This window comes from Helicoverpa armigera, chromosome 28 (genome assembly GCF_030705265.1).
Source record: "Helicoverpa armigera isolate CAAS_96S chromosome 28, ASM3070526v1, whole genome shotgun sequence".
Taxonomy (NCBI): Eukaryota; Metazoa; Arthropoda; class Insecta; order Lepidoptera; family Noctuidae; genus Helicoverpa; species Helicoverpa armigera.
Genome location: NC_087147.1, coordinates 7,540,541 through 7,564,354, shown reverse-complemented (window position 1 = coordinate 7,564,354; position 23,814 = coordinate 7,540,541). Strand labels below are relative to the sequence as shown.

Genomic DNA, 23,814 nt, shown 5'->3' with positions numbered 1-23,814 from the left:
CCTCCTCCTTTTTGGGAAGTCGGTTAAAAAGGCCCCTTCATATTATTGCCTTCATATAATATAATTCAAAGCATCGTCCGATTTTCCTAACAAAACATGAGCATCAATAAAAACGCTAAAAGGTTCGATTTGAATCGTTTTCAAACAAATAATATCAGTTATTCAGTTCGCGTTCAGACTGCTGGTCGACATGCACTGTTTGTTGTCGCCCTTGGGGTGACGCTAAATAAATTTCAGTAGGGTGCCAGTCATAAGATGTAGGTAGAAAATAGTTTTGATTTTGATCACCATTACCATAAAAATTACCACACACTGCAAACTTTTAGTCGGCCGATAGTTTGTTCGGGATTATAAATCAATATGAAGATGAATGATAGTACGCAAATAACAAAGATATTAAGATACTACAAGATATTTAGCCGATATCAGAACGACTGAAAACTTTGATAAAATTCACGATGTCCTTTAAAAATATCTTTTCCAATCATCAGAGCAACTGTCGGCCGACTGTTTAGTCCGAAGTATGGTTGAGTGGCCCTTCGGTACGCGAAATGAGTAACAATATGGTACGTGAAATATTAGATAATTTAAAAATTAATTACATGCGTTATAATTATAACTGTATGTATCTTCTATTATTGTGTATATTATGTGACTAACAACTGTGTGTGCTTTTAACTAACACAATAATATTTTTTTACAGTTCTGAGCCTAATACAGGATCGAGGTAATGTATTTTTGCCATGTATTCTTATAAATTTTGATTTCATCACCTTTTAAGTTTTTATTTATTTCACTTGAAACAGTTGTCTATATAAACAAGTTTTTGAGTTACGCAAAATATTAAAACTACATATTCAAACTCTAGGAATCAACCACGAAATTGTAAATTGTTGAATGTATATCAACAATTTGGGTTTAACAATTTCCTGATATTTGGGATTTAGATTTCGATAGAAAAACCATTAATCCTAGTTATTTGGCAGTTTCCATATTGAATACTAGGTAACACTTTCCCGCACATGGATTTACAGTAGGCCATATGTTATTCCGATGTATGGGCCTATATTAATGCCAAGTTTCATCAAAATCCATCCAGTAGTTTTAGCGTAAAAGAGGAATAAACATCCACACATACCTATATACAAATTTTCAAATTAATCATATTGACAACCTTCATAAATACTACTCTTAATAAACTCACAAAATACACCCAAACCAATAAATTGCCATACCCAGACAAAGGCAACACATAGCCATCGGCTGTACCCAAAATAATAAAGTTTATGCATTAGACCGGGGCCCAATAACCGAGCCTAAATAAATACTCGTTCGTTGTCTGAATACAAGAGTGTTGGCGCCTGTGGCTCCGGTTTTTATCACTACTGTGGATATCGGATTGTTTTTGTATGGTAAAATGGTTGGTTAAGACATGTCTTTTATAAACATTTTAAATGAGAATGTAGATGTCATAATTTAGTTACTTATAATTTGATAGGGAAATTATTTATTTGGGGATGAACATTGGTTATTAATCATATTTCATCTTGAAATTGGACTTATACCTTTATTAACTGTTCCCTGTGGTTTCATCCATGTCCCAGTTCTCAGGCCCTAGACTATATGTAAGTATATGCTGTGTATCAAACATTTAAAAATCAGTTCTATAATTTGGCGAGAAACCGCAAAGAAAGAAAAACATTGCATTCATAATAGTGTCATATGACTGATATCAGTATTCCATAACTATTTCCATAAACTTCGAATAGCGTCATTGCGCTAAAAAAACTTATCAAAATACAAAGATACAAAACTTTAACCTCCTGAATACAAAAGAAAAAACATACATAATTAATGATCCAACATCGCTAGATACAAAAGATTATCTTCAGAAACCAACGGATAGTTTCGCATCAAAAATGTAAATCCATTATTGAAATATTAACCAAGTTGATATAAAAAGTTATAATGTATTCAATGGGAAAACTTGGGCGCGCAAGAGACGTAGTTTTGTCACAACTTTAAATTATTTAAGTTTTTTAATGGTATTTTTTGTTTGTGTATTAAAGAATTGTATTGATTTTGTGAAGTTAGAGATAGAGTTTCATATTATAACAACTGCTAGCTTACTTCTTCACGTACCTAGATAAATGGGCTATCTAACACTGAAATATTTTTTTCAAATCGGACCAATAAATCTTGAGATATAAGAGGGTTTAAAGAAACAAAATATTCAATCACTTCAATTCTTGAAACATTTACAAATAAACACTCTATGGCCTATTAACGGCCCACAAAATGGGAATCACATTCCTACGGTCATGACAAAAGTCCTCATAACCTATTCCCATAAGAAACCCATTAGAGCATAGTATACAATCGGCACGTGCGGACGAAAGGACCAGAATGGCCGAAAGGACCAAAATGGGCCACAGGACCAAAATACAACAGTATCGCATTAACTGCTATATATATATTTATATTATATTATTACGATGTTTGGGTCAACCTATATTGAAAGCCTACTATTGTGGGTGCTATATTTTTTCGTATATTATTTTTCTATAGAAGCCAGTTTTTAGCACTTGGATCATGTTTGGAATTTTTGATTTCTTTGTATAATGTAACGAACTAAGTTATAGTACGGGGTGATCGATCATAAGTGACCATCTTATGATGACGAATTCATCCATATTTTTGACGGTAAGTTAAATTGATGGGTCCTGACTGTCATTTGAACATCTTTTGGCAGTCATTACGGGTAGTCAAAAGCCAGAAAGTCTGACAACCAATCTCATCATGGGGTATCGGGCTACCTAGGTAACCGAGTTGAGGATAACATACTTTAAGAAAAGGCTAGGCAGATTGTATATAACGTGTGACCTACTAAAACTTGCACGTGTTGAAAATGCTTAAACAAGCTGAATACATTAGCATAACAACTCCACACAAAAGAAAAAAAAGCTTCTAAATGCACCAGTCCTCAGAAAATACTACAGATATTTGACTCGGCCAACTATCTCGCAATTTCTAGGATTTCCAAGTACATAGTCAGAAGTCTGAAAGTCTAACGACGGGTCTAACTTACTTGAGGAGATTGGTATTACCAAGTAATTGGATTGCGGAGTCACGCGGTGGTACTCCGTGAAATAATGATGTCTAACCGCATCTGATTAGACTGAGAGCTGAACTAATATATAAAGCTGGAGTTTATTTGTTTGTTTGATTTAGCGTCTGAAATTGGTCGTCGTGTTTAAATTATTTGAGAGTATTTTTGCGTTTTTGGATAATTGTTAAATGTAGTTTTTAACATTATGATGCTCTTCTATACTAATCTTAAGTTGATACAATAATGAGAAAACATTTTGTTTGCTTGTATGGTTGGTTACACCCAAAATGCTCCGAAAGTACTATACCGATTTAAAAATTCTTTCACTCTTGAAAAGCCCGACTATACCCGAGTAACATAGGCTTTATTTTCGGGAAGAAGTTTCCCGGGACACGGACAAAATCGGAAGAAACATCTATCCTCTACATTAACATTAAAACATAAACACATATTATGTTAATTAATTGTGTAAGATATACGAAATAACACAACTCGCCATGTTAGAAGCGGGTGATTATTTAAGCCCTTCGTAGAAGGACCAAAAGGGCCTCTATAAATCCTAATTCTGTGATATAGCCCCGGGTTTATGGCCTATCTTGTTATATGATATATTAGATATATAATAGGTACAAAGGTATGTATGTTTTGGAAACTGGACATTGTAGAAGTGATTCTGGTTCTTTGAGATTTGGTACCAAAATATATATACTTTCTTCATAATGGTGTATTGTAAAACATTGGTGTTCAGCTGCATCCGGCTAGATTAGTAGTAGTAATAGTTTCTGTGGTATTTTGGAATTTTTATTTCATTTATTTATTTAAAAAGGTTTAACAAACGCATTTTGTGTTCAATAAAGCTTAAGCACAAACTATAATTTATTTCTGACTTTCACAGTGATAAAATTACTTTTAAATGACAATTGTAAACTTTTTAATATTCTAACGACACTATTTTTTTATGATGTGAAGGAGTACCTAGAAGTAATACCTACTAATTAAATTCTTACACAAATACATAACATAGTAACAACAAGATATAAAATAACAAATTACATCGTTTGTAGTAGTGCCTCATTACTCATTAGTGTATAAAATATTAACATTAATATTTTTTGTGTTACACGTGCCTCCATACAAAAATAAGTGTACATAAGTACAAGTCCCGTCAAAAACAAATTCAATGTCACAAAAACTCGAAACATGTTAATTAACACAAAACATTTCTTTTCAACAATTTCTCGCAATTTTTTTGTTGAACAAAGTTTTACGAAACCCGACTTGTGTCACGTTCACCTTTTATGTCTTTCCCATGGAGAACAAAATTTCTATCGGAGATGTCATAACGCAAAATCTCTTAAGAAAGTAGCGCGTCAACATGCGGGCCTTCGGGAGACGAGGAATGTTACTAGCTCCGTTACACGCCTTCATTCAAAATAAGATTGGTTTTAATTTGACAAGCAACCCAAACGCCTCATTAGTTCTAGTAACTGATCACGCCTACCGAACATTACATTGACCTGCAAGAAGGCGCCTGACCTACCTTCCTTATGGCATCTCCGCTATATTTCCTTCTTCCGTGGTTTCCCGGTTGTTGCCAAATATATGGGAAACCTTGGATTGTGTATTATTCTGAGGCTATTGTCCGAATTTGGACAGAACGGCTCTGACGTGGGGTTTGCTAATTTTATGGCTTTTTTTCTTGTTCATAATGATGAAGTTTACTTTGCTTTGCGTTTGTGTCGAATGGGTTTTGGTTGATTGTGATTCACTTGTAAGAGTATTGTTTAGTGCAATCATTTGTGATTTCATGGTTTTCAAAAAGTATGTAGGTATGAGTGTTTGTGACAAATAGTAATTCAAAGTCACAAAAAATATATTTAAGCATATGTAAGCTGAAGAAGACGGAAGACGCTGGATGCGGGTCGACTCCAACAGGTATCTGTGGAGATCTAAGGGGGAGGCCTAGGTTCAGCAGTGGACGTCCTATGGCTGAGATGATGATGATGATGATATGTAAGTATCATCTCCCTGTCTGCGCAATGTGTTTTCTTATTTTATAACCTAGTCAAATTACATTTGAATTAACAAAAATACGCTCAACTTAGGTGGAGATATTTAGGCTTCTTAATATTTTATTTATAACAGTAAACCTAGGGTTACCCCCAAAATTTTGCTGCATCATTTTTATGTCTAAATTGACTTGGCTTTCATACTTCTTCTCTCACGTCTTTGTCATGGTTGCTATGGTTATCAATACAAGATTTATCCAACTTTAATTACATGTAACATATACTTACACAATTCTCCACTATTTTTAATCAACATAAGTCAACTTCTGGTTAACTGAACACCTTAATAATCGTAATTTAGCACATTATAGTAGCCCACACCACACACACATATAACTTCACAGATTACTATCTAGTTCAAACAGACTATAACATAAACAGGTAATAATTCACGCAGATAATCTAAATGAGATCTGTGTTCAGTAGGTTATAGTCGGTGATGATCGGGTGATAATGTATCAAGTTATGAAGCACCTTTGATATATGTAAAATAATGGACATAGGTCAGAAGTCCTCAATCCGAAAGCTATGTCATTTTTTAACAGTGTTGCTATTTTTTTAAGAAAAAAGTTGGTTTAACTACTCAATTCAATTGTAATTGAAATTCGCTTATAATATTTTAAATTCTCTATTTTTGTTGCAATCTTCGCTAATATTATAGGCAAATGTAAAAGTCACTCCTCTTGTCTGTTTGTCTTCAGTTTGGTCTTTCAGACCAAAACCACATAACCGATTTAAATGAAATAACAGCACACACGGAAAGTCTGAAGCCTGAGAAAGGACATAGGCTTTTTTTACCCGTTTGCGGCAAGTACCTTTGACGCGGGTGGAACCTCGTCGAATAGCTAGTTCAACATAATTATTGCTAGTATCATCTCCAAGAAAAGCTAATAGTACATAATACCAGCATTTCCTTTGTTTAAACAACAATGCAGTATTCTTACTACGCAAATATTAATGAAATGTTCGCGTTTAACAATCCAATTACTTTGTACAGTCAACAACAGCACGTTAACCGTTAAGAGTACTGTGTCCGACAAAGTGGCAATCTCACGAGATACAACGTTGTGTCGATAACTGTACCTACGGGTATAAGCTTTCGATACTAGTGACCTTTAGATCCGAAGATTTTTAAATAAATACTGTAGGTGTTCAACATCATCTGTCAAAAATGTTCCCAACTATGTTGGGGTCGGCTTCCAGTCTAACCTGATGCAGCTGAGTACCAGTGTTTTACAAGGAGCGACTGCCTATCTGACATCCTCAACCCAGTTACCCAGCTAGGCTAGACCCCTTGGTGAGACTGGTTGTCAGACTGGCTTCTGACTTTACTCTATTGTTATCAATGTGCTCTATTATTCCAGTATAAAGACACGGTCACCGATTATCGGACGTAGGCGGGCCTTGTAGGAACTGATAGTCCTAAAAAGTTAAAAAAATAGATAAAAAAGTACCAAGTAATTTCCAAAAATAGTCAAATGAGCAAAGTATTTTTTTATGAAAAGCAAATACAATATTCTACTATAATATAACAATAAAAAGGCAATATATTCCGAATATTAAATATTGGAGTCAAATTAGACTTTCCTAGAAACAAAACGTAGGCAGGTTACGTGTTTGCTAAATATAATATAGAGGTAGTTGATTCTGTATTGAGCATCGATATAGGTACCTCTAATATATAATAAGATAATTTAGTAAGAAAAATACCTTCAAAAAGTCGTGGAGGCGTAGTAGTTAAAAGAAGAGTTCGATTCCAGATCAGGCAAGTGTAAATATATGTTGGACACAAATTAGGAAATCTAGACTTTAATTTTACTTTTTAACTTTAATTAGTCTTTTAATCCATTTTTTTTTCAAAAATCAAACCAAGCAAAAAAATAAAATAAAAGAAAGTCGTAATACGTCGTATCGTAGTCGTCACGTGAGATCTAAATGAACCGGTGCCATGTTCGGACAATCGAAGTGCAATTAGATGCGTCCGTATGTACCGTCGTCAATATAGGTGTGTTAACTTAATTTCTGAGGTAAATTATTATGCAACAGGTATATTATATAGTGAGTGAGTCTTTAGCCGACTGCCGAAGAAGAGGAGGTGGTGAATGTTTAGTCGTTACTATTTTTATGCTTACGGTAAGCAAATATCGAATCAGCCACAGTTTGCAAAAATATATTTTTGTTGGAAAAGTATGGTTGAAGGAATTTCAGAGTAATCGGTGACACTCTTTGGATTCGAAAGTCGACTTGTATATTTAATTGGTCCACCTACTGAAAAAATATCATCGATACCTACTCGTTAAAACAAGTACAATTGGATAATACCTACGGTACTGTCCTACTAGTATAATTTCAACCTCTTTTTGTATGTAAAACTTGGTTAAGTTGTACTTAAATCAAGTGCACGTTAAACGTACCTCAGTTAGGAGTAAAAGTTAGCTTTATTACAAAAGTTTCCGCTTTGGTTGCTGTGCTCAGGTTCAGATTTTCATAGCGGGTTTGCTTGGACAGTCTTTGCTTTTTTATTTGACAAATATTACGTGTTACATTACGTCTAAATCTTTATTCAATATTTACTTAAATAAAGCTAAACAGTTGGTTTGCTTGTTTGAACACACCAATCTCAGGAATTACTGGCCCTATTTGAAAAAATTGTTTGCGTTAGATAGCTCATTGATGATGGCTACTTTTTATCTTGACGCGCGGAGTAGCGCCCACGGAGTGCAGGTAAATTCGCTAATAGAAGCTAGTAATATATTAAAAGTCTGCGATCATCATCACCACAGCTATGGGGCATCCACTGCTAAACATAAGACCCAAATTAATTCCCAACAGGTAGAACATTTTCAATAACCTATATCAAAAAATACATCTCACTTCCATCTTAACAATTCTGCAAACGCTACCTGCAATTGATACATCCCCCAGCTAATTGAGGGTAGGCAAGGAAAAATCGATTACTCCCCCATTTGGGGGTAATTTGGTTCCCTTACACGGAGTCCTAGCTCCGTAATGCCGGGTAGTTGAAAGTCATTGGATTATCGAACTATTGGGGGCAGCCATATTTGAGGTCGGTCTTTGTGAATACGTGCGAAGTGAAAAATATTCCTTTGCCATGCTTTTGTTGGCACCTGTAGTATGTTTCGTACTTTTTTTTTGTTCGGAACCTTTCGTGTAGAATTGAATGTTGGTTCGTTTGGTCAACTGTGTACCTAGCTAGATCTATGTAAAATGTTTTGTTTTAGTAACAAGACTCTTTGGTATATTTCTACGTGTTAATAGAAGGAAATATGAATTTTAAAACACTCGTACTCATTTGCATACAGTTAGACTGGAAGCCGACCCTAACATAGTTGGGAATTAGTCAAACGATGGGGGTTTTTTATGATTTAAGTTTAAGTTACAATAACCTAATGTTGATGTTAGGTCTTATTGTCTTCAGTGATTCATAGTGAAAATAAATATGTAGAACATGCGGAATCATTTGTATTTTCCAATTTAGCGGAAAATGGACATGAAAATACTTTAGATAAGTTAGCAATTGTTTTGATTTTTTTAAGCTTTTTCTGTTGAGCATTAAAAAAATAATAAACTTAGTCATACCTTATCAATTTCTCGTAGTTTTACATACGTAAGTAATCGAGGAAACAGCTCGAATTTCATCACGCAAAACAAACATTAATAACGAATGTTAATTGCTCATATTATGGTAATTGCTAGGAATAATTTACACGGAACTAACGCTTTAAGTTTATTTCTTTTTATTTTTTATATGGCATTTAGTATATGAAACCTTTTTATGTTTTTATGAATCATCCATGTTTTCCAGACACGATAAATTAAACAGAATATTATGGAAATCATTTTATTCTAATCATATGTTGAACTAGTTGTTTATATAGAAAAAAGGCATACCAATACAGAAACAGTATAATACAATTTTTGTTATCGTCATCTGCCTAGCTTGTAACTATGTTGGGGTCGATTTACAGTTGAACCAGAGTTTTACATGGAGGACTGCCTATCTGACATTCTCAACCCAGTTACTTAGATAACTCGATAACACATGGTGGTTAAACTTTTTTGTTAGGCTTTTTAGAGAGCTTCTGAATACCTGTAACGACTGCCAAAGATGCTCAAATGACTATTAGAACCCATAACCTTAACGTTCTTTCCGAAAACCGAAAAAAAAAACAATTAAAAATATAAATCTATTTTGGAAGATGACGAGTAAACATCATGCTCAATTTGATAATCGCATCATTTCTATGCTCACTTTCCTTCCTTAAGAAAAATGAACCACGCCCCTACCCTTAAAACCTCATTTCCTCACAAAACCATATTCTTTTAACACGAAAAAGTCGTGTCGCCGTCGTGGCTTACCACTTTTTCCAAGTTGGTAACACGTCGACAATAGCAAATCTTTTAATCCGACCTCTATGGAGTTGCGGATCGCAGTTCGGAACTCGGAGCCTGGTTAAACCCAATACGTGACTCGGTCGTAGCGCTGTCGTCGCGTGATCGTGTTCGTAAGGTGTAAATGGGATTTTTTTTTGTCCTTTTGATTTTTTAAATTGAGAGTTTTGAGTTTTTGATATTTTTTTACCTACAACCTTTACGTTATCTACCTCTAATAAACAATCTAAGGATGAATGTTAGTATAAGGTTTTATTTTCATTATTGTTAAAATGAGGGGAACATTGATTGTATAGAAAGGCAATTACATTACCTATCATACCTTAACATTATATTACCTTTAAATTACATGCCCTTATATTACATAGTCATTTTATATCAAGTTATTGGAATTCGGTAATCAATGGCTTCCCAGGAGGGTTAGCCTCCGTTGTAAAAAGTGGTCCCAATAGATAAAAAGTTACCAAAATGTACCATTAACAGAAAAATACTTCTGTTTATAACATTGTATTTATTATTTTAATGCTATCTTACATTATTCCATATCACAGTATAGACACTAGTTCTACCATTTCTCGGAAATTAACAAATTAATACAATTTTAGATTGTTACATGCAATACAATAATTTATAATTTCCAACTTTGTGTTGGTATGTTAATTACTGCATAATTTTACGTAACAGTACTGATATGAAATTGATTTTATCAGTGTGACTTTGTAACATTAAAGGGAACGAGTGTTAAGTTTGATAAACCCTATAGAAATCAATCCAATAATTTCCCATGGAAGATTATCATTGAAGGAACTTGGTTTTGGATTATATTTTGCCATCGACATGGAAAATTACACAGGCGCAACTCATACACAGAACTGCTGAGATAGTCCCAGGTTCGATTCCTGGAATGGTCATCATTTATTATGTCATGAGCATGTTAGTTGGCTGTGATATTGGTATTATATTTTAGAACCTATAGCAATGATCAAAAGTTTCCATTTTGGTTACTAGACCCTATATTATGTGAAAGGAAAAAAACATAGACAAGGATCCATTACATCAAAAGAACCCCAGCTAGTTGTACATAGGTATAAATACTCATAAATACCAGCACATCATTGCAAAAATTCACGCGAAAATTTTCAACTCACAGCATTTTCGAAATGAAACTCCAAATTGAAATTACGAGACCACTGGACCGAGAACAACAAATCACAAAAATCCTAATAAAAAATTACTTAGTTTGTAAACTTAATTAAATCCCTTATCACGCTGTATCGAGATAAGGGGAAAGTTGAAATTAAATTACACCACCCGACTTAAAGGTCCTAGTCTAAATGGAATGAATCTTTCCTTATCTCTGATTATGAATTTCGAGAAGAGATTTTTGGTCCTTTTGCAATTTTGGTCCTTCTGCCATTTTGGTCCTTAGGTTTCTGATTTATTAGTCCGTTGAAAGTTTTTCTAATTCCTTCATCAATCACGAAAAAATATTAGTTCTTAGATAGAGTGGATTAAGAAACTTTTGCTAAGTTCTAACTATGACTAATTATCTCAATCATAAAAATATACATTGTAATTTAAAGTAATTTCAAACACGGCTTTTTGTAATGGTATATTTTTGTTCAAAAGTATTTTTTCCACCCCAGCTGTCCAAAAATTCTGATTAATTTAAAACTCCCACAGGAAAAGCACTGTTCCAAATTTTTAATACCTTCCAATTTTTTTTTACGTTCAATCGAACAGAAATCGTGATATACTTAATTGAATAATTCGTGGGGACTTTCAGTAATAATTCCATTAATTTCCCCGATCGTCCCCCAATTACCCCGGGGGTGAAAGTATATTCGACGGAATTCCGTCGCGAACTAACTACGGCTCGAATTATGAGTAATCTCGGATATTTAGCTGAGACACTCAGGATTCGTGTCACACCGAACTGTAATGATGAAATATTAATTTTACTAGATATTATGTAAAATTTTGTATTAGAAAAACATTTTTTTTATTACGATTAGAGTACTATTTTTAGAGTAAAGGATGAATAGTTGTGTCCAATGTTATGCTAAGGGCAATGATTTATCTTTGATAGACATTGAGGTACTACAGAAAAGTTGTTGGTAATTGAAATAGTTAAATCGCTTGCCAGCTTCTAAGCGTCTTAAAAGTTGCTGGGTACATATTGAGTTTCATCGAAAAACATTTCAATTATTCAGTTAGATACATAGCAAAATCTGAGAAACAGAGAAAAAATATGTTATTTTTAGCTAAGCACAGTTTTAGCTTTCATACGAAAATGCCTAGAAAATCCAAAGCTGTGGCGCAGCAAACGAATTTTTCTATCTATATTCTAGTCCGTAACCGAAATCCAATTTCCGACCAAGTCTCTACGGGCAGAGCCTCAGCAATTACACTGTATAAGTTTATTTAAAGAACATTTCAACGGTTTTTTAAACTCTTGTTACGCTTCGGTGTAACGGACGGCCGGACAATACAGTTGAAAGAAGACACAACTTAGTAGCGAAGAATTAAAAAGTTTTTGATTTTTTGTGTCTCCAACGAGCAATGGACAGCACTTTGTATTAGTCCGTATCAATGAGGAAGGAACGATAGCGGAGATGCCATAAGGAAGCTAGGTCAGGCGCCTTCTTGTAGGTCAAGCGCCTTCTTGTAGGTTAAGCAACGTACGGTAGGCGTGATCAGTTACTAGAACTAACGAGATGAGAGAGCTCCCTTGTCAAGCATCAAAACGAATCTGTCGAAGATTTCTTTTGATTGATTGGTGATTTTATTTTGAAAATAATAGAAGGCGTGTAAGAGCGGAGCTAGTAACGTTCTTCGTCCCCCAAACACTCGTATTTTGTCGCGCTACTTTCCTAGGAGATTTTGCGTTATGACAACTCCGCTAGTCATTTTGTTCTCCATGACTTCTATACATTTCTGCACCCCTAGTACTTTGAAATGAAGATTAAAGTCGTCTTTTGTTTTAAACTGAGAAATACTTTGATTAATTCCCCTTAAGTACGTGATTTATATGAAATCAGAATTGACAGAACGAAAGTTATATTAATTTTTATTTCGAAGAATTTTGTATGAAATTCAGACTAAGTCTGCTTTCTGTAACATGTCATTTGAAATAGTTACTTGACAGCTATATCTAGGTATTAAGTTTGTATTTCAGAGAAACCATTCTCTTAGTATTCAATCCTTCTAGTAGTTTCGATATAGACTTAGTGTACAACTAAGTACCTGTAAGTACTATATTTAAAGTTCTGAACTATAACAGTTGAATAATTCTTAGGAAGTCGATGATTTCAAACCATTTTGCAGGAATAAATAGAATACTAACTTATTTGTGTAAAATTATTTATATTCTTTGCAATAATCCATTTTAAACTTATATTTTTCCCACCATTTAAAGGAAATTCATTATTTATCGTAATTTTCTTAAACTTACTAACCAGGAATCGTACCCCAGCTAGGTCACAATAACGAGGCAAAACAGACATTACAATAGGTACCTTAACTGACTTTAATATACCTAAAGTGCTTTAAGGAGATAAATCCTAATCCTCCTCTTACTCCCAGCATGCAAATGTACCCTAAAAACTTATCCGCATCAATATGCCAATGACGTCACAAAATTACACCTACCCTCATTATGCGAACTGTAATCAGGACCATAATAGCATACGTGACTATCACAACAACTTTATATTCAGAACTATACAAGCCAAAATCACCTTTAAGATTAAGACGTTAGAGTTGATATAGGAGGTAAAACTTAAGATTGTTTAAAGACGACATGACATGCAGTACCAATTTGTCTTGAGCTCTAAAGTTCAATACTTTGGTTTGGATTGCAGGTCAAGCTAGAGTGGTTGGTTGAATGCGGGTCATATAACTACGAATGTACTAAATCATAATAAAACTTGACTTTTATTGTTATACTGGTTTATCCCGCGGTTTTGGTCGTTTCGATCTCAATAAATATTAGGTCTGTTTTACTGTGAACTATGTGCGTTTTTATCGTGGGTTATTTTTGTCTTTTATTAGATAAAGCTATGGAAAAAATGGGTTTTTGTTTAGGAAAAACGTTTGAAATAAAAACATGGGTATGTAGGTTATTTTTTTTATGATTGTGTATAGTTTTATTCGATATAAACTTGGATATAAAAGCCGTTGTCGTCGTAATTTTACATACCTGTATGGTTTGTTTTATTGTCATTGGATGTTTTACTACGTAGATAGGAATCAAATATACCAGTAAGAGGTTATTATGAAAGGAATTCGACCTTGTTAAACATGTCATATACGTATATCATAAAGCTTATTTTACCTGATCTCAAAATACAACCTTAAATCTTCCTTCTGTACACAAAATACCTATTACAAGCACTGCTATTCTTTGACTTTCATGCCAATGCTACTGAACCGATATTGGAATTTGCTACACTGATAGTCTATAGCCTGAAAAAGGACATAGGTTACTTTTTATCCAGGTGCAGTAAAAAGTTCCTTCGGGACGCACAACTGTTTACCCAATTTGAAACAAAAGCAATAAAGAATCACTAAATTAACTTAAAACACACTAAAACACTTCTCAAAACCCAAAAAACCAATATGCTGAAAACCTTCCTTAAGTACCTACATCTTCAAAACACCAATCACTACCACTACACTGCTTGCCAAAAAAACCAGGCCACTTGCAATCTTCGAATAAATCACCTTTCTGACGCATTCGGTACATATCTTAGAACCGAGTAAAACTCACAATGGCCGTCGGGATAACCTGACTATAATTCATCCCCTCCCCAATATTAGGGGGATGGGATTTACATACCACATTTCATTCGGCCTACCCATCGGATGGTTGATTTATGCCGTCTCTCCTGTTCTTGAGTGGTGGAGTCCAATTTGAAGAATTTTTGGGTATTTTTAGTTTTTTTTTTTAATGTTGTGGAACCTTTAAAATAGCATTAAGGATTTGCAGTTTCTCCAAAGACACTCAGGAAAGATTTAAAACCTGTGAATCAAAAGTATCAGGCTATAAATATAGTTCTAGGAACTATTTGTGACCAATCTCCTTTCAAAATTACTTCAAGATAAGAAAGTTAGTTTGCTTTTTAAGGTCTCATAAAGAAATTACTGTAACTAATTAAGACATATTTTTAAAATTATTTTACTGAGAAAGATGATGAGCGGTAGCGGTAAATAAAGGCAGGTTTTATATTTTATTTTTCATATATTCTATTTTTTTTTAATTCTCCGAAAATCACATAGAAAATTAACCTTATTAAAACCCGGTCCTTCTATCCGCTACCTCCTTTAACTAAAACCATTTCCATACAACATTTGCGGTGGACCGGCGAATAAATTTTATTTTTTCTTTGGGAACGACACGCCATTCGATTGTGGTCTGATTTATGTCATATCAGATGGATTTGTAATTGGACCGATGTTCTCGTATTTACCTCCGTTTTTATCCGAGGTGACTGAAAAATGGCCTAAGTTTTTTTGCTTGTGCGCCAGTTTTTTTGGCTTCGTAGTGTACGTAAAGAACAGCGCTTTTGTAATGGTGGATTTTGGTCGTGGTTAGCATAACTGAGAGTGGAAAAATGGATAGATGTGGAATATATTTTATATCAATTGTTTTTTAAACGTCATCATTGTACATAAGTTGTACATAGTTTACAGTTTCTTCACAGAGTTGTCAATTGTTTAAGACGTGATACCATCCGTATGGGCCGAGTGGAAACTGACAGAGTTTGAAAGTCTGAAAATGCTGTAAATGTATTACTAAGAGATTGAGTAGGCTTACATTGACTAAGAGATTGGGAATAGAATAACCTAATAACTATAGATGTATCAGATTATTGTCATGTTTAGAGGTTCATCTTGACACACAAATAAAAACGAGTCGACAATCACAGTAACTCAGCCATTCACTAAGCGAATAAAACACTAGATTTAGGGGTAAACACTTTATATTACTTATTACATAGCCACTAAAAACTCAATTCCATTTGACAACAAAACTACAAAAAGTTTATGTGTCATAACTAATCGTCGTAAATAACAATTAATGTATTGCTCGTTAGTAAATAGTAAGTGTTATCGTAGCCACAGAGCCATTTACATACTTTCACGTCAAACTACCCACATTCTAACACGTGTATTGTTGGCTCGTAGCACTAAAACTATGGAATTTCTACCTAATGTAATGTAGCTTATAATCGTCTCCAAATAAGTAGTCTTTATTGCACACAATACATATTTAGATGTCCATGCCAATTTTCATAAATATTATGTTTTGCTATTTTATCCAAAAACTATAACATAGATACAATTTTAATAAGCTTCGGAGAAGTGACAATTAGCATTACCTATAAAAAACCCTGTTTAAAAGTGGATAACATTAAGTGATATGAACCAGTTTTTCTGTGCGTAATTTCAAAAATAAATTGGTTCTATTAGTGTATTCAAAGAGACCAGAATGAATGAATGGCCAATTTTTGTGGGTCACACGTTCAAACTAAAAATAATTTACAGCTCTCGTACTTTACCTATGTTTAACTACTAAATATTACAAACAACAAGTATACATTTTTACCACGTATTAATTTTAACCACCATAGGTTCAAATCACATTTAAAAAAACACTATAAAAACTGCAATGACGAGTTTAACCTTTAAAATAAACCTACGCAATACAATCCCACGGTTTTTTTTCACAAACCACAACCGCCCCAAAACACCCTTCTACCACAAAGCAAACATGATTTTCGTAAAACACGTGATAACTCACAGTGACACACAGACGGACAAATCCTACAGACACTCGAACTTACGGCCCGGCTATAATTCACGTTCACCCCTCACAGCAAATGTGAGGCGTGCATAAATTATAACTGTCCTATGATAGGTTTAAGTTTCAACTTGCTAGTGGTAGCGAATATCTATGAGAACTGTAGAACTGTGGTATAGAAGATTTTTTTCTTTTGTTGCTGTATATTGCTGTACTTTTTTGTAGAATGTCGCAAATGCTAGGTCACATTCAGCTAGGATGACACACAATTATTTTAAGATATAATTGTGCTAAAATGCCAGTAAATGTTTTATTGGTTTATTTCGTTAAAGGAAGGCATTCGCTATCTCGTTTTGAAATAGGCGACTTTCAACCAATTCTTTAACAAATCACTGGGGTCATTTAACAAATCATGTCAATTTAACAGTAAGATATCTTGATATTAAAAGTAAATCAATGCGCTTATAAGGGCAGCGTAAGCGCCATTTTCCTGTCATTTTTCCCCTCAAAACTGAGGTACTAAACTTGAGCAAAAAAACAACTACTTACGGGAAGTTTTTGCCGCTAAGTCGCGAAGATGGAACGAGCTCATCACGATATTTGCTTGAACCTGTTCGTAGGGAAAGCGCAATTCTTAAAGAGATAATCCTTGTATAAAGCCTCTTATTTATATTGTTGGGCTTTGACAACAGCGGTTTTTATGCTTTGCTTATGTGCCTTTTTCAAAAAAATTTGTTTTTTTTGGTGAGATGAAAAAGTGGTTTAAAAATATGAAATTGGATTTTTTATGGTATTTGGGTGGTCGGTAATATTTTGTTCAAATGTGTTTTCCACTTTCATTGCACATTAAGGTAGCTTTTCAAATCCTAGCATCAATTAGTTAAGTATTAATACATTTACTCATAGCATTCAGTTACTACAAAACTAACTCTAAAAATCATTCATAATATTTTAACAAAAAAAAATGACAGCAGAAAATTGAATCCACAAACGGAATGAAGTCGCTACAACATACCACGACAATATCTAATCATTCCAAACTCTCTCGCCAATTTCGGAGCCCCACTTCGTTCTAATCTCGACAGACAGCTAGTGATAAGTGCCCTCCAGCAAATCCTTAAAAATGACGACACCGTGTCTCACACAGAGGTTTTGTCATATTAGTGGACTACCACGGCGATATATTTCGGCTTACACAGAATTTTGCTGGAAAACCCAACGTTCATTAAGGAGATTTTTCGGTAAGATTGTTTGTGGAAAAAATTGTGAAGTGATGTATTTTTTTTGTGTGTACTTTGCGGGTTTTATTAGAAGGTATGATGTTTATTAGTGTTCTTGAGGTTTGTAAAGTAGTTTACAATCTTTTTACCGAAGCTTGATATTAGCCAAGATAATATATGATGACTGTTTTAATAGTAAAATATTTCGGCACTTCGAAGTTATCAGAATTGTAGAACAAAATTATATTACATACCAGCCATTTTCCTGCGGTTTCACCCGCATCTCGCAAGAAGTTCTTCCCACACCTGGATAAAATGAGTTACTCGGGGATAGTGTAGCTTTCCAACAGTGAAAGTTTTTATCAATTTTTTTCAGTAGTTTCGGAGCCCTTAGAGTACGAACTGACATATCAAAATCAAATCTTTCCTTTTTATAATATCGTGTAGTTGTAGACTAAAATTGTAATACATATATCTTTATGTAAATTCTCTTTTGACCTAAATAGCCATGGTTTCCTAAAACCGTCGGTATATCAAAGTTTACGAGATCTACGTGGTAAGGGACGAACCAATCGAATGAAATTGCTCCTTAACTTTTATTATTTGAATAGACAATTAAGACCTTTATTAAAGTAATTAGGGTTTTATAGAGGTATCTTCTTTATTGGTCTGAGGAGACGCTTTAAAATTGAAAAATTGTTCAATGTGATTTTTTTTTTGCAGACCTTTGCAAAGAATTCAAATTAAAGTTCATATAAGTTAATTATCTCGTATTATGCTTGAAGACTGCAGTATTTTCTCAAAGGTTCTGGGGATGAAACTTCAGTTAATTTTCATAATTTAATTTTCTTCCATTTTATATTAGGTACATAATACCCGACATAAAAAAAATAAATCACAGAGCCATTTAACCTTATCATTATTTTCTGCCTAGCCTTTTCCCAACTATGTTGGGGTCTAGTTCCAGTCTAACCGGATGAGGCTGAGCACCAGTGCTTTACAAGGAGCGACTGCCTATCTGGCCTCCTCACCTCAGTTACTCGGGCAACCCGATACCCCTTGGCAAGACTGGTGTCAGACTTACTGGCTTCAGACTACCAGTAATAACTGCCAAGGATGTTCAAATAACAACCAGGACCTACAGTTTATTCTACCCTCTGAAACCTAGGCATCCTAAACAATTTACCAACAGAAATATTTCCACCTTAAGAACCGTTTAAACTTTACATAAAAACAAGCAAAGAAATTATATTTATCGTCATTGCAGCTAATGCTTTGAGAAAATAAAATTTTAGACTAATTCCGTTTATTGGAGAAGTTTGCCCGGGTTTAGCCGGATTATCCTTTATTCGTATTTTTATTTGGGCTTGGGCCAACAACAGGGTTTTGGATATCACTCTTGTGTTTTTCTGCCTCTTACACTTCGGGAGTTTGCTTTGGATTTAGATTGTAAGTAAGCTGTGTTTTGGGCAAATAATTTTTGGATTTTATTTTGACTTTTTGAGTGAAACAATTTTACAAAAAAGTCAAATGTAAGCAAAATTGATTATAGGAATCTTAAACGCTATAAAAAGTTATGTCATCATCCTCCGAGCCTTTTTCCCAAACTACGTTGGGGTCGGCTTCCAGTCTAACCGGATGTAGCTGAGTACCAGTGCTTTACAAGGAGCGACTGCCCTATCTGACCCCCTCAACCCAGTTACCCGGGCAACCCAATACCCCTTGGTTAGACTGGTGTCAGACTTACTGGCTTCTGACTACCCGTAACGACTGCCAAGGATGTTCAATGACAGCCGGGACCTACAGTTTAACGTGCCATCCGAAACACAGTCATTGGCGTCTAAGATACACTTAGAAAGTACATACAAACTTAGAAAAGTTGCATTGGTACTTGCCTGACCTGGAATCGAACCCGCGCCCTCATACTCGAGAGGTTGGTTCTTTGCCCACTAGGCCACCACGACTTCTATAAAAAGTTATGTACCTAACTAAAATAAATAGTTATATACCTTTTAGGTAAAACATGTTAAGCTATATGCAGTTTATCAAAGGCATAATTGGGATTTAAACAATATATCTAGAAAACGTTTTTAATCACGCCTTACTTTAATTTCTTGAACAAACCGAGCCCTCATTAAAACTCCCAAAAATTCACACAACATACAAAAACACATTCTACACTTAACACCACGTAACAACACAGTTTTAGAAAAATGTCCCCTATATTTCATCCCCTAAATCCTGAAGGGCGTTTACATCCATCCAATCATGGGACGATAGGACCACAGCCTCCCCCGGGCCAAAGGACCGGAAGGATATGACGTCATCAATCATAATTCCGACCGGATATGAGCGGACAATTTAGATAATGTCCACAACTGAAGATTCATTTGAATTTAAAGCGATTTAAATTTGAGTTGCGTGGTGAATTTTGGGATGTAATAAATTCTTGGGAAACTAATTAATATTTTTAAAATAATAAGATTGGCAATTTAAGGAATATGCATTTACTTTTATAAATTCTTTTACTGTTAGAAAGCTAGACTATTCCCGTGTAATATAAACTGTATTTTATCCCGGCATGGGAAGAAATTCCTCCGTAACGCGAGTTAAACCTCCGAAAAATCGCTTGTCTACAGTAATTGTTTAAATCTTATCTTGTTACCCCCTAAAAAGAATCCACTCAGAATAAGACCCTACTTTCCTCATCATATCAATCGAATATTTTCAATCATCACTCACGACTTTAGATAACATATACCATTACTCATCCCATACTATACATGACTCATAGCACACTAAACTAACCATGTACAAGTACATATATAACTTTACTTACTATAGTAGGGTCAGCACATAAAGAGTGTCACGTCCACAGGCACTATAATGTTTACGATAGCGCACTCATTTGCGGAATAGCAATGGTAATGAAAATCATGGAATGAAATGTGTTGGCTTATTTCATTATGTACATACCTAGTGTTTATTGCACTCGGATGCAAAGTATTTGGGTCAATAGGGTAGTGTCCAGGGTCGAAATAATGAAATAATATTTAGTCCGCTTTTTAGATAATCAAAATATATTTTTTCTTTTTTTAATTAAACATAAAATGACAAAGATAATACACTTCAAAAATTAGGAGTGGGGGCCTTTTACGTCACAGTGTCCTGAAAATTGTAGCAACCTGTGACGTCACACTCAACTTTAACACGCTATATCTTAACAAGTTCTGATCCAATTTAAAAAAGAAAAAATACGTGTCGCTTAATTTTGGACAATCTACAAGACGGACTAATTATTATTTTTTAGGAAACTAGCCTATTGTTAAGTTTTAATGTGTATAGCAAAACAGTTTTTTTATTGTCATCTCAAGTTCCTTTGAAAGGTTTCGTCACTATTGAACTATGTTGAAAAACTGGGGGCAGCATGCATACAAAAGTTCCCGTGGTCCTTTGTCCAATATTTTACTGACTCCATTATTATGCTCACAAGTGTAGTACAATTAACACAAAAAATAACAATAACTGTAAAAGAATACTCACTGTTTATATTTTTCTTCTTCAAAGCAAGTTAATCTTATATCTATAGACTACTACCTGTTTTCCCGCAGGTCGTGGTAACTACTACATGTACTGGGATAAAATATAGCCTATGTTACTCAGGCAGACCGTAGCTTTCCAACAGTGAAAGAATTTTCCAAACCGGTTCAGTAGTTTCGGAGCCTTTAAGGCACAAACAAAAAAACGTTTCCTCTTTATTATATTTGTATAGATAGCTGGTAAAGTTAAGGTTTAAAAATAACCTAAAGGTACCTGAAATGCATCAGCTGTTAAATAAACCCATAAGACACCCACAAGGCCACAGGATCTCATTACCATGTTTTATAGCTAGTTTTATGGGAGCCCATAAATAAGCTCTGTGAGGTCCCTATATTCGGAATGTCACCGATGTTAGCAAACTTATGGCTTGTAAGGTAGACAGTTTTATGTTGAAGTGTGAATCTTGGGTTTAAACCTGATATAGGAATGAAGTTATATTTATTACTGTTATGTTCTGAAAGAGTTTTAAATGAGACGCAATGTTTCTGCAGAGATTTCTCAAGTTCCACTTTTGTTAGTTCAATTTCAGTGTTAGATAGTCCATTTATCGGGAAAACCTATAGGTTACTTTTTACCCGCGTGTGCATAGTGGCTAATGAGTTTATAAAGATGAATCAGGTTCAGGATTATTAAGAGTAAAAGGAACTGTATACAATATCTACATTTTCGATTTGTTATCTGGCAATATGCTTAAGTTCTATGTATTCGTTTATCTTTTCTCAAGACTATATAAATAATTCAAAGCAAAACAATATTTTGTATATGTTACCGGCCGAACCCGATTTTAGGACAAACCAGTTTTGCCTAGGCTCAACTAGTTCTTCCTATACGCGTTAGGATTAACTAGTATAGCCTAGTCCAAACTAATTTGTCCTAAGCCCGATAGGACGGACCAGTTTAGGCTAGGCAAAACTAGTTGATCCTAATATCAATACGCACACTCTAGGATAAACTGGTATGGCCTAGTCTAAACAATAAACAAATGTAGCAAGGTCGGAAAGTAACTGAACAAACATGTCAAGAACTGCAGCTACGAAATATTCTGTTGGTTCAGGCCAAGGTTTTGTGAGATGCAGCTGCAACAAGAACTGTTCCACAAACAGATGCCAGTGCAAGAAGGCAATGATAATCTGCAATTCTAAGTGCCACCAAAGCAAACCGTGTAAAAATAAATAACAATTTTAATAATTAACATGATACTCGTATGATTATTGCTTCTAAAAAAAAACCTGTATTATTTGTTATTGTGATTGTTTGTACTTATTACCAATTATTATGCATAACTTTTAACGACAACAATTTTAATTTGAGATTTGATTATTGCTTCAATTAAAAAACAAAAAATACTTACCTATTATTTGTTAGTTAGCTACATATATGTAGTTTGATTGTTCGTATTATCAATTTATCCATAACGACGAATCATTATAGTTTAATAAAGATGATTATTTTTCTAAACACGTTTATCCTAGAGTGTACGTACTCATATCAGGGATCAACTAGTTTTGCCTAGCCTAAACTGGTCCGTCCTATCGGGCTTAGGACAAATTAGTTTGGACTAGGCTATACTAGTGAATCCTAACGCGTATAGGAAGAACTAGTTGAGCCTAGGCAAAACTAGTTTATCCTAAAATCGGGTTCGGCCGGTAACATATACAAACCATTACTTATGCAAGTATGTTTATTATACCATACATATTTAGATACAATATATTCAAGAAGAAATATTAAGATATGTAATATAAAGAAATGTCTCAAGGATACATTAATGAACGACAAATCAAACATACAGACAACACTCGAATCATGCCCAACACAAACGTATCTGAAATAATTTTAAATCATACCTTGCCATTCAATTTTTAACCTTAACTCATTAATAATACAGTCTAAATTAATAACGCTCTATATCCCATGATAACACTGAAACACCTCATGCGAAATTGAACCCTATGCCTAAGAGTATAGAGTTGAGATTTCATTGGTAGGAAAAGTTATGTCTTCAGTGTGTTATAGTACCATAAACTATATTGCCTTTGGCCCCATACCAGTAGTAAGTACTTGATTTTATATTTCCATAAGGGATGATGGCTTCCCTTTATGGGGTTCACTGATGTGGGTTAAGGGGAAGGATTAGAGAGGGCAGAAAGTCGCTTAAACCATGAATAGGGTCTTAAAATTAAGAATGTGGTTAAGATATAGTGCTTACTATAGTAAAAACGAGTACTCTCATAGTTAAGATGGCTTTAAGGTAAATACGGCGTTTCTTTTTCAAAATTTTTACTAACATTTTAGATGCGAAAGTTACGTTCTTTGTCACGCTAAAACGGCTGAATCGATTGAGATGATATTTGGCTCAGAAATAACGAACTATGCTCTCTCTGAAATATTTTCTGCAGAAAAGGGTAAATACCCAGGGGCAGATTGTATCAATTATAACGTGCCTAAGAACGTTTTAATTACTATTTAAAAGAACGTAAATAAATAACACTTGCAATTTCAAGCACCACTTTACTTTCCCGATAGTTGCAGTATATTTAACAGTAACTTTATATTTTGCAAGTTTGATCACTAGCATTATTTATACCAAGAATCACT

General features: G+C 34.3%; 1 protein-coding gene across 23 annotated transcripts in view; it reads left to right on the top strand.

Annotated features, from left to right (window-relative positions):
• Positions 1-23,814, top strand: part of Nrm (neuromusculin) — a 423,138-nt gene that overhangs the window by 241,875 nt on the left and 157,449 nt on the right. For 21 of the 23 annotated variants that reach the window (XR_010277925.1, XR_010277926.1, XR_010277927.1 and 18 more), the window contains exon 4: positions 704-727. The exons of the other annotated variants lie outside the window; for them this stretch is intronic. Coding sequence is in view for 18 of the 21 variants with exons in the window: in XM_064042339.1 (XP_063898409.1) it covers positions 704-727 (24 nt within the window). In the remaining 3 variants the exon portion in view is untranslated. The remainder of the gene's footprint in view (positions 1-703; positions 728-23,814) is intronic. 23 annotated transcript variants of the gene reach the window in all.